Below are 16,046 nucleotides of genomic sequence, written 5' to 3'. Positions count from 1 at the left end.
GATATGTAGGCATGAGGTTCACAAGGAATCTCAGCGAGCTAATAAAATACCAAAAATAGTCAGTCTGTCTATCTGTCTGTCTTTTCAAATCAATTCAATTCCTTCTCCTAACACAAAGGAGAAACTTTCCCAATCACTAGCAGCAAACACAATCACAAATGACACAGAGAAGGATCCTGTAGAGTACTACAGATATGTAGGGTGTTTAAACACTTCCCTATGTATAACCGACCTCCCGGACTCCAGAATTTCTAGTCTAGGTGAAATCCCCACACTTAGCAAACTCCTAGGGTTTAGTTGAGATCTTTTTTTCCCTTTCCTACTCGTAGGACAAATAAGAAAGTTCGTGTGATATCGTAGGAAGAACTGAAACAAAATTCATCCCACCACGGGCGCATTCTCCTTCCAAATTTCGCGTGAAGGGTTTAGCGTGCCGTCCTCCCAAGTGAAACGGGGAGGTAAAGAAAACGACACCACAGTAAAAATGGCGACTCTGCTGGGGATATAAGTGTTAAAAACCTTGGTTTTTCATCCAAACCAATGGTTGACCTGTTGCTGGTCCAGCCCCAATGAGGAATTAGGGATGCCAAATTCCCCCTCAAACAAGAGAGGTCCTGCCTAACCTCTGTGTCATATCATGTGATTGTTGCATATATATTTGTTTACTTTGTTTATTCTGTATCGGGAAAGGGCTTGATTCCCCCTTGTGGTGAGAAATCCTATACCCGGATTTGAGTGCAACATAAGATAGGATGGAGGATGTCTTCCCGGTGAAGGCCCTCTAATCTTGGTTTCCAAGTCTACTCTTGGGATTTGCCTGGCTGGTTGTGATTAACTGCGCCACTGCATTCCGAGACTGATTTGTGCCAAGAGGACCTAGAAACACATTAACCCCACTTAAAGCCTTTTTTTTAGGACGTAGAGCGGTGATTACGGAAGTAATTGTCACGCAGATACTACACTCAGAGAAAACTCTCTTATAGATACCAATCAACGTATCTTTAAGGTTGAGCAAAAACTCTGAGACCCCTAGAACCCGTTCTACAGGTACAAAAATCCTTAACCTTAGTTTACCATTGGGGCGGAGATTGCGTTTGGACTTCATGACCACTATACCCTTCAACGCCATGTTTGTTTAAAACTCTTAAGTGTGCATTCATGCATTCATGCATCATTCATTAATAAACAACTAAAAACAAAAAGAGTCTTTTTCGAGTCGTTTTTCAAGGAAACTAAATAACGAACGTTTTGAACTTCATAGAAAGAGAGAAACGGAGAAAGGACTTAAGGATCTATACCATGGATTATGGGAGAAAGAGAGCTAGGAAATACACCTTCAAGATTCCCCAGGTCGAGGAACTGGGAAAGCTCGGAAAACTGGTGGTCAACCCCCAGGTTTTCAAGGAGAAGTATGGAAAACTTCTGCCTTTGCTCAATACCAACATCGTGGTTGGGATCCTTCCCACCTTGGTACAGTTTTACGATCCAACGTATCACTGCTTCACCTTTCCAGATTATCAGCTCATGCCTACGTTAGAGGAGTACTCTCATCTGATTGGAATACCCGTGTACGCGCAAGATCCGTACTCCGGTTTGGAAAAGAATCCTGACGACATTATTATCGCTGCAACTACTCCTTTGAACGTAGTCGACATCAGAACTCATATGGTGAGTAGAGGAGGAATTCAAGGATTGCCCTCCAAATTCCTGTTTGATCAAGCTCGGTATTTCGTCAGCATCCAAGATATGAGCACTTTTGAGGAAATCTTGGCTTTGCTTATCTACGGATTGTTTTTGTTCCCTAACATTAACGATTTCGTCGACATCAATGCAATTAAGATCTTCTTAATTGGAAATCCAGTTCCAACCTTGCTTGCGGATGCTTATCACTCTGTGCATTCAAGAAACCTACAGCGAGGAGGATTAATCACATGCTGCGTACCGTTGTTATACGAATGGTTCGTTTCACACCTGCCAAAGTCTAGCACTTTCTGGAACATGAGGGATGGCCTTCACTGGTCACAGAAAATCATGTCTCTCACTCATACGGATATTGAATGGTGTAGTCCTGACAACGACGAAACCAAGATCATCTTCAGTTGCGGAAGTTTCCCCAACGTACCCCTTATTGGAACTAAGGGAGGAATCAGTTACAATCCAGCTTTAGCCCGTCGTCAATACGGCTATCCTATGAAAAATATTCCAAGTAACATCCAATTGGAGGGTCTGTTCTTCAAGAACATCGACGATCATGGCAACATGCTGAAGAAGGAAATTGTCCAAGCCTGGCGTCTTGTTCACAGCAAAGGGAGAAGATTGTTAGGAAAACATCTTTGCATCTCCCTGGATCCTTACCTTCAATGGGTACGCGTCAGAGCATTCAAGCTCAGGATGCCATATCAGCGTCAAGAACCTATTCCCCTAAGGGAACCAATTTACCTTTTCTCCACCGATGTTGAAAAATTACAAGCGGCATTAAACAAGGTATGCCAAGAAAGGAATGCTTGGAGGAACAAGTATCGAATTGTCAACATGGAAAATGATGAGATTCAAAACATCCTAAGAAGGAAGGATGAGTTACTTGAAGTACTCGATCGACAAGTGACACAATCGTCACTTTCTCATCATATCCCTCCTGCTTCCTGGATCATCGATCAGCTCACGTCAGAGAACGCTCAGCTCAAGAAACAGAAGAAGATGTTAGAACGTGAAGTCGGCTCATCATCAAAGTTTTAGAGTCCTTTCTCTCAGTTTCTCTGTATTTCCATTTTCAAAGTTTGTAAAAACGGCGTTTTCGCTTAATTAATAAAAGTTTTGATGTTTCATAACGTAATTATGGTGTTTCCTTGAAAAATAATAACTTAATTGCATATCATGCATCGCTTTAGTCGTACGCACTGACACGAGAATTGTCGCGGATCTAAGAGTTACTTTCCTTTCTCCAGAAAGAGAGGAGGAGAAGGAGGTGAACCAAGACTTTCAAGCTGTCTCATCCATACAACACTCGTTCAAGTCGCAAGAAAAGAATGGAAGACTTTGAGCAAGAGAATGAAGAACTCAGAGAAGAGATTAATACTCTCAAAGGTACTGTTGAAAGACTCAATAGTATGGTAGAAGCCCTGGTAGTTGCGCAGAATCGACCAACGCCAGAAGAACCACAAAGGACTGTGGTTTCCGAGATTGTTTCTACTCCTATTCCTCAGTATACCATGCCGCCTGATCGACCTTGGGGCATGCCGTATAACTTTACTCCAGAAGGGTACATACCTCCAGCTTCTGAAGCTCCAAAAGTCACCATGGATATGCGTCCACCGGAGGGTTACAAACCTCTAGAAATTGAAGTTCCAAGAGCAACAGCAATGGGTTTCACACAACAGAATGCTGAGATTCCAAGATCTGCTGTCATGGCTTCTCCACAGCCCATTATGCATACTTTTCCCCCGCAAGGCGGACAAGTATATCATTACGCTCCCAGTGAGGACGCTGGCGTGTATGAAAGATTGGACGAGTTCCAAGAACAGTTTCTGCAAATGCAGAAGGAACTCAAGACTCTCCGAGGACAAGATCTATTTGGAAAGAATGCTGCAGACCTCTGTCTGGTTCCAAATGTTAAGATTCCTCACAAATTCAAAGTACCAGAATTCGAGAAGTATAAAGGGAATTCATGCCCACAAAGTCATCTCGTGATGTACGCTCGAAGAATGTCAACTCAGACTGATAATCAACAATTACTCATTCATTATTTTCAAGACAGCCTGACTGGTGCTGCACTCAAATGGTACATGAACTTGGACAGTTCAGAGATCCGTACTTTTCGAGACCTCAGAGAGGCCTTCGTCAAACAGTATAAGTACAATCTGGATATGGCTCCCGACAGAGATCAACTCCGGGCCATGACTCAGAAGGATAGAGAAAGCTTCAAGGAATACGCTCAGAGATGGCGTGAAGTTGCTGCTCAAATTTGTCCACCACTTGAAGAGAAAGAAATGACAAAAATCTATCTCAAAACTTTGAGTCCATTTTACTACGGACGAATGGTTGCAAGTGCACCAAGTGACTTTACCGAGATGGTAAACATGGGTATACGTTTAGAAGAAGCAGTTCGAGAAGGACGCTTGAACAAAGAACCAGAATCTTCTATTGGTCCAAGGAAGTATGGAAGTTCTTTCCAGAAGAAAAAGGATCAAGATGTCAGCAATGTCTTGCACAAAATCAAGAAGAAATTCCAACCTCAAGTTGCAACAATAACTCCGGTTGTTAACTCAGCGCCAGCTTATCAACCTCAGGTCTCGCAACAACAAATTCAACAAAGGTCGCAGCAACCTCAGCAGCAGGTTCGACCTCCAAATTACAACAATCGGGCTCCAAGGTATCCTGCCTTTGACCCCGTACCAATGCCGTATGCAGAATTGTTTCCAACTGTAACACGGTGAACTGACTTTTTATTAATCGGAATGTCGCGGTAAGCAAGAGTCGCCACCGACTTTTATTTTATCCAAACAAATTCGGAAAGGCAAAAAGAAACAGAAAAAACCTTTTAAAAGAAATCTAAGTTCGGGGGGTAATTTATGCAAAGGGAAGGTGTAAGGCACCCTTTGCATCCATGGTTTTCCATGGGCTCTTAATTGCTTTGCTCTTTGTTTTCAGAAAAAGTAGATGAAAGAGATAGGGACTTTAGCTTGTGAATAAGCGTTGCCCTTCTGAAAAATTATGAGAAAGAATATAATAAAAAGGTTTGAGCATTGCAAGGCAATTAGGGGCAATTACCTTAAACTCAGATGATAGGTCTCTTTTTAGCCTTTCAGAATGAAAGGGTCTATCCTTGCCATAAGAGGGCAGGAAGCCTTTCGTTTGGATATTGAAGGGTCATCGAAGCATCCTTTGCCATAAGACTGTCCCATGCCATAGAGGGGCAGGTAATCTAAGGCAAGGATCAGAATAAGCCATTTTTGTAGGCAACCAGAAGATACCTCAGCCTTTTTCCGTAGGCAACATCCGAGGGTCGAGGTCATTTGTGTATCGAAGGCAGCATCATTAGGGTCGTGACCTTTTTATCGAGGCAACATGGCTGAGGTATCCTCGAATTCGAGGGACGTGGCTTATTCTGCAAAAAAACACGAAGGCAACAGGCAACAGGCAACAAGCAACAGGCAACAAAGAGGTTACCCAAAAGGGTGCGTGTGTGCAACAATCACGTGATTATGTTCAGATATTTATCTTTTAATTAGTTATTCTAATTCAGCTTAAGGCTTGCACTCCCTAAGATTACTAACCACGCAGTATATAATAACATAAAGCAATAAAGGGGGCGGGAAATTGTAGCCAGCGGATCCCTTATCAGGGTTGACACAAGTAATAATAATAAAAGGCATAAAATAAAATGAGGTTTAGGGTTACCACTGACGTAGCTTTGGCATTTGACAAACCCTGAAAGAAAGGAAAAATGGCAAACAAAAGAGGGTGAGTGCATTATCGGTTCGGGGACAATTAGGGTTAACCTTAAAAGAAAATAGAATGATAAATTAAAAATAGAATAGAGAGAAAGTACTTAGCTTTGCCTGACAGGGTTGAGGGCAAGGGTTTGCCAGAAGCGTTGACTCTGACCATTGAGAATTTCGAATTTGATCTGATATGGTTACTAAGGCGCCTTTAGGGTTGATCCTGAAAAAGGCAAGTCAGAAGGGATGAAATGCAAAACAAACCCTAATATTAAGATAAACCAAATATAATTCATATTAATTCGAAAATAGAATTACTTAACTTCAGGTGTTCTGAAGACGCATGCTCGGGAAAAATCAAGTTGCTAACCCTGAAAAGGCATACGAAAAACATAGTTTTTAGTGTAGGAGATGTTCGCTAAAAATCCTAATTACGTGTAAATCAAATAAGAGAACATAAGAGATTTAATTAATTATTGGTCTCGCGACCTAATTAATTAAATCAGGACGAAATAATTTAATCGAGAACAAAAACAATTTTTTTGAATTTTTTAGAATTTTAATGAATTAAATACGAAATTTTACAGGTTTTTAAATAATCAAATCAATTTTAATACTTATTTATGATTAAAATATATAATAAATGTTTTATGAAATAAATCAGAAAATAGTTTTTTTATAAAAAAACATATAATTTATATATATAAAACAAAATTTGATTGGCTGAAAAAAAATATATGTATAAATGTAAATAAAAGGCTGTATAATTATAAATAATAAAAAAATTAAAGAAGACTTAACTTTGATTCAGTGTAGCGCAGGCGTGTGGACTATGATGGACTCGCGCCTCCTGATACGTTAGATTTGAAGCTGGAGCGATCCAATGGATTAGCGCTGAAGGAGCATGATATGGGCGTGCATCTTAAAGCACCGGATCCTCTAGTTTGAAATCTGGACGCGCGCGCAATCCGACCAATGGGAGGGTGACGCGTAGTCATCTTCAACCTCCCAACCGTCGTGTTAGCCCTGATGCCACCTTTACCAACGGACAACATCCGTCACTACAAACCGCGCTTGCGAATACCTCCAAACTCACATAAAAATGCTTCGCGATACCACCATTGAATTCGCCCAGATGTTGTGAATTCAACCATGACTTCAATTTTGTATGAAAGTCCCGTGGCTATTTAGAGCGTGCTCTGGGCTTGTTGTTCGCGTTTGAGGATTGGAATAGCTTTGGAACGAACTCAGGAACGTGCTGCAATGTTTAGAACTCCTTGAATCTCCCTTCAACTCGAAAATTCTTTTGCAATTTTGCTTGACTTTTGAACTCGGATTTAGGGTTCTTCAGAGCAAAATTTTGTAACCCTTGCCCTCTGAATTAGTTATGTACTTATAGGAGAGTGATTAGGGTTGATAAAATTGGTTTGAATCTTTTGAAATCTTTGATTTGCATTTGGGAAAATTTGATTGAGAATTAGTTATGAAACTTACTAATTTTGATCAATATTGATTCCAATCTCCTCTCAATCACTTATGCACGAATTTGATTTGCTTTGGAGTGTATATTGATTGAATCTTTGGCTCATAATTGAAGAAAAAAATCATATATCTTATTTTTATTATTTTCATGATTAAATTATAATTTTTAATAAATAAAAACCATAAATATCAATAAAAATAATAAAAATATAGAAATATATATTTTGGGAGGTGCATGGGCCTAAGATGAAGTTTGGATGAAGAAAAAATAAGCCCATTTGGAAATGTTAGGAAATTTGAGCCTTTCCTTTTTACATTTTTCGCAAAAATAGTCCAACTTTGACAAGGTGTATCTCCCTCAATTTTTGAGGTATGGAGGTGTTCTAGGACATTTTGGAAACCTTAGAGAGTCCTTTATCCAATGTCTTTGGTCTCATATCAAAATCATTTTCCATTTTTATTTTATGACCTTTTGAAAAACATGTCTTTTTGTTGACTTTTGAAAAGGACCTATAATGTATGAAGCCATATCTCTTAAACCATTGACCTATGGGCTTTGATTCTTGGAACATTGGATAGAGGAATGAATTCCCTTCAAAATGAGCTTTGGTGGGAATTTTTCTGATGAAATATGAACATTTGGTGAATTTTCAAAGTTTGGTTAACTTTTTCAGTTCATGCCCAAAATAGTAACTTTTAACTTTTGACTTTTCTGATCTTTTCTTGTATCATCATGATCAACCCTTGATAAAATGATGATTTTAGGGTTATGAAGATGTTGTTGACCAAATACCTTGAGCTTTGACTGTATTTTGACTTGAAATGACTGTTTTGCCCTTGATTATTGACTGTTGACCTAATCAGGATTTGAGGGCCTAAATTTGCTCTGTTTGACTTGAAACTTTATATGGAGATACTTCGGGATGTTAGTGCCCTTATGGAACCACCTTGAGCCATTGATTCAATGATTTTCCATCGAATTAATCAAACCCTAGTTCAGAGCTTTTGTATAGGAGAGTGTGTTTTGGAGCTTTGTCTTTTGATTTGATTTTGTTTGTGGAAAATAACATGGGCAAATTTTGGGGTATGACAGCTGCCCCTGTTCAATTATCTTAAACCTGAAGATGTAGAGTGGTCTGTATGCCAGTCGGTATCTGAAGGTGGAAGATGATTGAACATAAGAATACCGAGAAATTTGCCCTATTTGAAGTAGGGACTTTTGTCGGAGATGGGCTTGTGGATGCCATCTGGTAGTTGAAGTCTGAGAAGATGTTGTTTGCGCGTTGATCGTGTCATTTACCGTTCGTAGTAAATGAATTAGATCCTTGGGAATTGATCGTGTCAGTACCGTTCGTGATACTTGAATTAGATCTCGGGAGATAATCGTGTCTTCATCGTTCGTGATGATAGAATTAGACTCTCTTGTCGTGTCAGCACTGTTCGTAGTAACTGAATTAGACCGTGGACGTCAGTGATCGTGTCTACACCGTTCGTGATGATAGAATTAGACCTCTGAAATTTGACCGTGTCAGTACCGTTCGTAGTAACTGAATTAGACCGTGGACGTCAGTGATCGTGTCTACACCGTTCGTGATGATAGAATTAGACCTCTGAAATTTGATCGTGTCAGTACCGTTCGTAGTAACTGAATTAGATCTTTTGTCGTGTCAGTACTGTTCGTAGTAGCTGAATTAGACTTTGAAAGTGATCGTGTCATTACCGTTCGTGGTAAATGAATTAGATCTTCGAGCGTTGATCGTGTCAGTACCATTCGTAGTAGCTGAATTAGATCTTGGAAAGTTGGGGATTTCGTTCATTTGTCGGTACCTGTATTCTGAAAAAGGTAAGGTTAATCTTTATGCAATGTCATGATGCATGGGTTATGTAATGAATCCCTCAAAATAAATGAGAGCTTTTGCATGTTATGTATGAGTTCATTATGAGGTAATGTATGCAGTGTATGAACATGTTTATGACATATGATATGTGAATATGATTTATGTTGTCTTTGATTAAGAAAGTAGATCTTTATGTCCTTGTAATTGTACTGTCTGATCTTGTCTTGAAGATGCTCAGCTGGGAATTTATGATTTCTGCTTGGAGATGATCAGTGACTTGATGTTCCCTGATTGGTGATAAAGATATTGATAAATCATGTTGGAGGAGAGCGACAGTGTTGAAGATGTAAACTCTGTTGGGCAGACATGTCTCTATCGGGAGCGTTTGAAGATATCTTCTTAATGATTACTCTGTGGGGATATGATCTTGTGAACCCGGCTTTGTGGGGAGACATGGGTGAAAGTTGCCCCCAGTATTATAGTAACTACTACTTGATTTAGGACACGTCACTTAAAATGTCAAACTGGACTTGTATAGATTTGCCCCCCAGTTAGCAGGAACTTTGGAAAGATTCGCCTTGCGAGGCCTTTATAAGATGTGCACTTTAGGAGACATGCCCCTAGTAATCATATGCCCAATATGATGTCCTATGTTGGTTGAGAAGTAGCTTCAGATCTTCTTGGATGCGTGCCCCTGATTATTTTGGCATCCTTGAGAGATTCTCGGAAACTTGACTGGATTGCCCCAGATTGATTGAGCAAAACGTGTCATGCCCCTTGTATACGTAAGAGACATGGTTTCTTGGAGTAATATCGTCTGTCGGGATAACTTTCAGTCATTAGTTGTTCCATGTGCAAGTTCTTTTTGTTGCTAACGTTTGAAATTATGTAGCAGAATTTGTTTAATAATGAATTCATGAGATGCAATGCATACGTCTGTCTTGAGTTTTTGAAAATATTTTTAAAACAGGAGATGTAAAAAGCGTGATATTTGTAAAAACATGATATTTGTAACAATGTGATGTTTGTAAAAACGTGATATCAACTCGGCATTTGTGGTAAACCTTAAGGAGTCAGGATACCCTTTTGGTAACAGTATGCTTTTGAACTAACCCTGCTTCAGTTAGGACTTTCAAGGGTTGTAATGTGGCTTGGTTCACGGTTTAAGGAACAAAGGATAAAGGCTCAAGATTTGATTGTACCCACCCCCTCTTCGTGATGATCTTCAATCCTAAGCTTAGTTAATTCAACTTATGCATTCAGGTTCCAAGAGACTTTTAGATTTGTACCTTTGATAATGTTGATGGTTCGCAAACAAAGAGAACTTTTGAGATGGCAGTCTCTTCTTCCTTTCGGTAGTCACAACATTGTGTTGTTAAGGAATTTGTTCACTTCTTTTTTTTTTTTTCATTTTTTATATCCCTAACTTTTGCCTGAACTGTTTATTTCTGAGATTACAGTCGGTTGGGATGCCTTGATTTTTGCCTAAGTCTTCTTTTTGACTTAGCAGGCTTTTCATTGTATATATGTTTTTTCATTTTTTTTTTCTTTTGAAAGCTATTGACTGCCTTGTTTGATGATTGATGAACCGTCATTGTCTTTTGATTGGTGTCTCCAACACTTCTTTGATGTGTGCGGTTGAACGTTTATGATTGAAACCTTTGTTGAAAGGTGTACTGAATGATTCTCTTAAAATAGAATGCACAGCCAAATTAACTGAGAACTACCCTGCCCCAGGTTATGATAAAGGGTTTTAGTTCAAAAAAAGAAACTTCTACTTCTTAGGCTCAAGGGGGTTGACGAGGGATTAACATCCTTATTTCTCCACTGTTTAGGAATTGAAATAATGCCTGTACATCGTCAACATAGTCCATTCAAAAGCATACTGTATGAAGTTGCGGTATCGTTTTCGTCATCCTCCTTTAAAAGGCTTACAGCTTAGCAGGAGTTGAGTATCACAAAACATATGCAGAGTAACGACATAATTTAAAAAGAGTGATAGCGAAATAATTTATTCAAGACAAACATATGCAATGCACTGATGATGATTATTAAAACAAATAATGTCTATCATAATTGGAGTGTTTAAACAACCAGAATAGAAATTGCAAATGAAAGTAAATCTAGTGATCTAAAAAGTTCATCCTTCTAGGTATTAATCAATCTTTTTGTGATTAGGCATGGGAGCAGTGATCACCACGGGGGTCTTGGGATGATAGAATTCAATTTCACCAGCATCAATCATGTCTTGAATCTTGTTCTTCAATGGCCAACAATCATTCGTATCATGCCCAGGGCTATTGGAGTGATATGCACACCTCGCATTGGGCTTGTAGCTAGGGGCGGAGGTGTTGGGCTTTACAGGAGGATCTCTTAAAGTAATCAAGTTCTCTCTCAGCAAATGTTGTAATGCCTGAGCCAGTGACATATTGATCTTTGTAAACTGACGTTCTGACCTGCGTCTTTGTTGCGGAGCTAATGTAGAGGTCAGAATTGTCCCCACAGATTGTTTGGGTTCGTCGTGATCTTTCTGGTCGTACACAACGTGAGGTTCCTCAGGAGGGTGGCAGTCAACGATCTTGTCATCGATTAAGTCTTGGATCTTATTCTTCAGTGTCCAACAGTTATTAGTGTCATGTCCAGGACTATCAGAGTGATACGCACACCTTGCATTAGGATTATAACGAGAAGAGGAAGTACTAGGATTCCTCGGAGGGTCCTTCAAAGTGATTAGCCCTTTCTTCAGCAATTGTTGCAACGCTTCGGCCAGAGTCATATTGATCTTTGCGAATTGGCGCTTGGGTGTATCTGACTTGTGTCCTTGTTGTGGAACTGGTGTAAAGGTCAGAATTGTCCCCACAGATTGGTTGGGTTCATTGTGACCTTTCCGATTGTACCTAGTATTGGCCATATGAAGTTTCTCAGGTGAAATGACGTCAATGATCTTGCAGTCAATGAGGTCTTGGATCATGTGCTTCAATGGTCCACAATCCTCTGTATCATGACCAGGACTGTTTGAATGATAAGCACATCTTGCATGGTACTTGTACCCAGGAGTGGGATTAGCAGAAAGTGAATATGAAGGTAATAAGGTTATCAAGTTCTGGTTGAGCAGTTGTTGCAGAACTTGAGACATCGGCATGTGCAACGGAGTGAATGATCGCTTAGGTTTGGATTTCCATTTATCTTGCACACCTTGCTCCCTTTGTTGGTCCTTCTCCTTCTCGGACAGAAGTGCCTTTAATTCTTCTTGCCCCTTGGCTAAGTGAAAGATTATTTTCTGGAACTGGTTATTCTGAGCCTGAAGATTTTTGACAGATTGTTCGAGATCCATCTTTCTTACTGAAATAAACAGCGGAAAGATGAGGTATTGGTTTTTATGAAACCTGTGATGTAATGTTTATGAATGATATGATTATGCATATGCAATGTTTTCAAGGAATTGAAAGAATTTTAACTCGTGTTGAAACAAAGAAAAAACATTATTTATTAATTAAATTGTAAGGTCATAACCCCAAAAGTTACATTAAAATAAAAGAAATTAATAATAAATAAAGACACTAAATTCCAGGATTTTTGTCTTCCTGACGACGCTTCTTCTTTAGGACCCGGACTTCTTCCTTGTGTGCCTTGATCATTTCCTCTCTTTCTTGAACAAGCCTAGAAATTTCGTTTTCCCATGAATTAATCTGATCTGGAGAAACAAAATCTTCAATCTTCCATTTGCGGGAAAAGTAATCAAGTAAAGTCTCTCGCTCTTTGGCATCTTGTACTAACACCTCTTTTTCAGCTTCCACTTTTAGTAAGCGTCTCTCAAAGTCTTCCCTTTCCCTTTTCAGTCGGTTAACAGTTGCAACCAGGTCTTCATTTGGAGCAGGAATATATGGCTCAAATGCAATTGGGGCAGGAGGAGGAGCTACCCTTGGAACTATGGGTGTATCAGATGGATAAGGCATCCCAAATTCCATAACTCGATCATAAACCCATTGGAAATATGGATCCCATGGCATATAATTTCTCCTTCCTATATCCTTTGCGCCAACTTTCTTTACTTTTATCCAAGCTTTGATGAAAAGGTCTCTCTTCTTCTCTTTGTCGGAATCATAATGGAAATATTCTGCACTAAGATACAAAGAACGCGGTTTGTCCTTCAAGGCAAAGCCAAACTGATGTCGAGCTAGAATGGGATTATAAGATATTCCTCCACGAACACCAAGAAGAGGTATATTAGGGAAATCTCCACAACTATCAAATAGCAAGGTTCCCTCGAACTTCTTTTGGTACCATAGGATGTCGTCGAAAGAAAGCTTCATAATTCTCTGAGCCCAAGTTAATCCTTCTTCATTCTTTCTTACGGAGAGAGGTAAGTGCGAAATAAACCACTTATGCAATAGAGAAGCACATCCTAGGACACAACCTTTCCTTTTTGATACTCGGAAATGAATAGAATGTAGTAAGTCACCAAGTAAAGTAGGAACCGGATTCTTGCTAAGGAATATATTGATAGCAGCCACATCAACAATTTTGTCATAATGGAAAAACAAAACTTGTCCATAAATTAAGAGAGACAACACAGCTTCCAAGGCATCCATACTTGAAGCTTTAGCAAGAATCTCCGCTTTTTCGTAGAGGAAATCAAGGGGTAATCCAGAATACTCTTTCTTACTAATCCAAATCTTCTCAATTTCTGATCTTGGCAAGTGCAGGGCAGCAGCAATGACTTCCAACTTAGGCTCTTCTTCTTTACCAGTATAAGGAATTTTATTAAGCACAGGAAGTCCAAGCAAGTAGGAGAATTCTTCCAAGGATGGTACTAACTGAAAATCTCTATAAGTGAAGCAATGTAGTAACGGATCATAGAATTGAACCATGGTGTTGAGGAGAACTTCATCCACATTAGTTCGTACCAAACTTATGAGTGTATTGAGAGAATCACTGAATTTGAGAGAACCAGAGATGTTGTCGCAGAAAATCTTCAATTGCGTTGGCACTTTCTTGAAATTGAGGAAGAACGGTTTACGGCCTTTTGTTTCCATATTCAAACAACCTACAAAACAACATACGGTTAAGAAACCTCCAATTCCTTGAAATGGGTTAGTTATGCCATGTATGAATGATGCATGTATGCATGATGCACATACACAAGTAAATCCACACAAATCACACAATTTTTGGATTAAGGCTTGCGTGGAGTTTGATCAAGTGTCCTTCCCAAGGGTATTTCTACGGATAAGGAAATTTCAGCAACGGGTTCTACCAAGTGACTCAGAATTGTCGACCCTCCTAAAGCACCCTCGAACATGATACATACATACCATGCAATGATACTTTGAGAAAGAGCCTATCTGAGCTGTAGTATCGGGTAGCGACTATGCTCTCAACATACATCAAGAGTAGTCCCCCCACTACGTTCCTAAAAGTCAGGATGGGTTAAAGGTTACTAACGGTCCTTGAGCTCCGACTCACCCACAGGTATCCACACGAACCTCCCTCATACAAGAGAAGCATGTAAACACCTATAGAGGCCTAACTCAAGCGTGAACTCTCATATTGACCAATCCTCCACATACATGAAGGAGGTCGCCATGACTATGCCACTTCCTATCTTAGATGTACTTGAATCCGGGAATAGGATTCGTCCTTCAGTTAATTCCCAAAACGCCCCTGAAAAATAAAACAAACAAAGCAAACAATAGAAAACATTTAAAATGAATCCTAAACTTTTAAGGTAACCCCTCTTAATCGAAATCTCCCCAGCAGAGTCGCCAGTTCTGTAACACGGTGAACTGACTTTTTATTAATCGGAATGTCGCGGTAAGCAAGAGTCGCCACCGACTTTTATTTTATCCAAACAAATTCGGAAAGGCAAAAAGAAACAGAAAAAACCTTTTAAAAGAAATCTAAGTTCGGGGGGTAATTTATGCAAAGGGAAGGTGTAAGGCACCCTTTGCATCCATGGTTTTCCATGGGCTCTTAATTGCTTTGCTCTTTGTTTTCAGAAAAAGTAGATGAAAGAGATAGGGACTTTAGCTTGTGAATAAGCGTTGCCCTTCTGAAAAATTATGAGAAAGAATATAATAAAAAGGTTTGAGCATTGCAAGGCAATTAGGGGCAATTACCTTAAACTCAGATGATAGGTCTCTTTTTAGCCTTTCAGAATGAAAGGGTCTATCCTTGCCATAAGAGGGCAGGAAGCCTTTCGTTTGGAGATTGAAGGGTCATCGAAGCATCCTTTGCCATAAGACTGTCCCATGCCATAGAGGGGCAGGTAATCTAAGGCAAGGATCAGAATAAGCCATTTTTGTAGGCAACCAGAAGATACCTCAGCCTTTTTCCGTAGGCAACATCCGAGGGTCGAGGTCATTTGTGTATCGAAGGCAGCATCATTAGGGCCGTGACCTTTTTATCGAGGCAACATGGCTGAGGTATCCTCGAATTCGAGGGACGTGGCTTATTCTGCAAAAAAACACGAAGGCAACAGGCAACAGGCAACAAGCAACAGGCAACGGGCAACAGAGAGGTTACCCAAAAGGGTGCGTGTGTGCAACAATCACGTGATTATGTTCAGATATTTATCTTTTAATTAGTTATTCTAATTCAGCTTAAGGCTTGCACTCCCTAAGATTACTAACCACGCAGTATATAATAACATAAAGCAATAAAGGGGGCGGGAAATTGTAGCCAGCGGATCCCTTATCAGGGTTGACACAAGTAATAATAATAAAAGGCATAAAATAAAATGAGGTTTAGGGTTACCACTGACGTAGCTTTGGCATTTGACAAACCCTGAAAGAAAGGAAAAATGGCAAACAAAAGAGGGTGAGTGCATTATCGGTTCGGGGACAATTAGGGTTAACCTTAAAAGAAAATAGAATGATAAATTAAAAATAGAATAGAGAGAAAGTACTTAGCTTTGCCTGACAGGGTTGAGGGCAAGGGTTTGCCAGAAGCGTTGACTCTGACCATTGAGAATTTCGAATTTGATCTGATATGGTTACTAAGGCGCCTTTAGGGTTGATCCTGAAAAAGGCAAGTCAGAAGGGATGAAATGCAAAACAAACCCTAATATTAAGATAAACCAAATATAATTCATATTAATTCGAAAATAGAATTACTTAACTTCAGGTGTTCTGAAGACGCATGCTCGGGAAAAATCAAGTTGCTAACCCTGAAAAGGCATACGAAAAACATAGTTTTTAGTGTAGGAGATGTTCGCTAAAAATCCTAATTACGTGTAAATCAAATAAGAGAACATAAGAGATTTAATTAATTATTGGTCTCGCGACCT

General features: G+C 39.6%; 1 protein-coding gene across 1 annotated transcript; it reads right to left on the bottom strand.

The window, feature by feature from the left end:
• Positions 1-12,318: 12,318 nt before the first annotated feature.
• LOC131614265 (uncharacterized) lies at positions 12,319-13,794 on the bottom strand. Its single transcript, XM_058885877.1, has 3 exons — positions 13,666-13,794; positions 13,237-13,575; positions 12,319-13,104 (listed from the first exon to the last, which is right to left on the bottom strand). Exons 1-3 carry the CDS (start codon positions 13,792-13,794, stop codon positions 12,319-12,321), a joined length of 1,254 nt encoding a protein of 417 aa, XP_058741860.1.
• Positions 13,795-16,046: the final 2,252 nt, after the last annotated feature.

This window comes from Vicia villosa, linkage group LG6, assembly GCF_029867415.1.
Source record: "Vicia villosa cultivar HV-30 ecotype Madison, WI linkage group LG6, Vvil1.0, whole genome shotgun sequence".
Classification (NCBI taxonomy): Eukaryota; Viridiplantae; Streptophyta; class Magnoliopsida; order Fabales; family Fabaceae; genus Vicia; species Vicia villosa.
Note: the sequence above shows the minus strand (reverse complement) of the source record. Positions and strands in the feature narration are given on the sequence as shown.

What these genes read in the sequence shown, in the direction of transcription:
- LOC131614265 (XM_058885877.1), bottom strand. Translation starts at nt 13,794, where the DNA reads ATGGAAACAAAAGGCCGTAAACCGTTCTTCCTCAATTTCAAGAAAGTG. An exon ending in TCAATACACTCATAAGTTTG is followed by an intron (nt 13,576 to 13,665) that starts GTACGAACTAAT and finishes AGAGATTTTCAG; the next exon opens with TTAGTACCATCCTTGGAAGA. An exon ending in TATTCCTTAGCAAGAATCCG is followed by an intron (nt 13,105 to 13,236) that starts GTTCCTACTTTA and finishes TCCGTAAGAAAG; the next exon opens with AATGAAGAAGGATTAACTTG.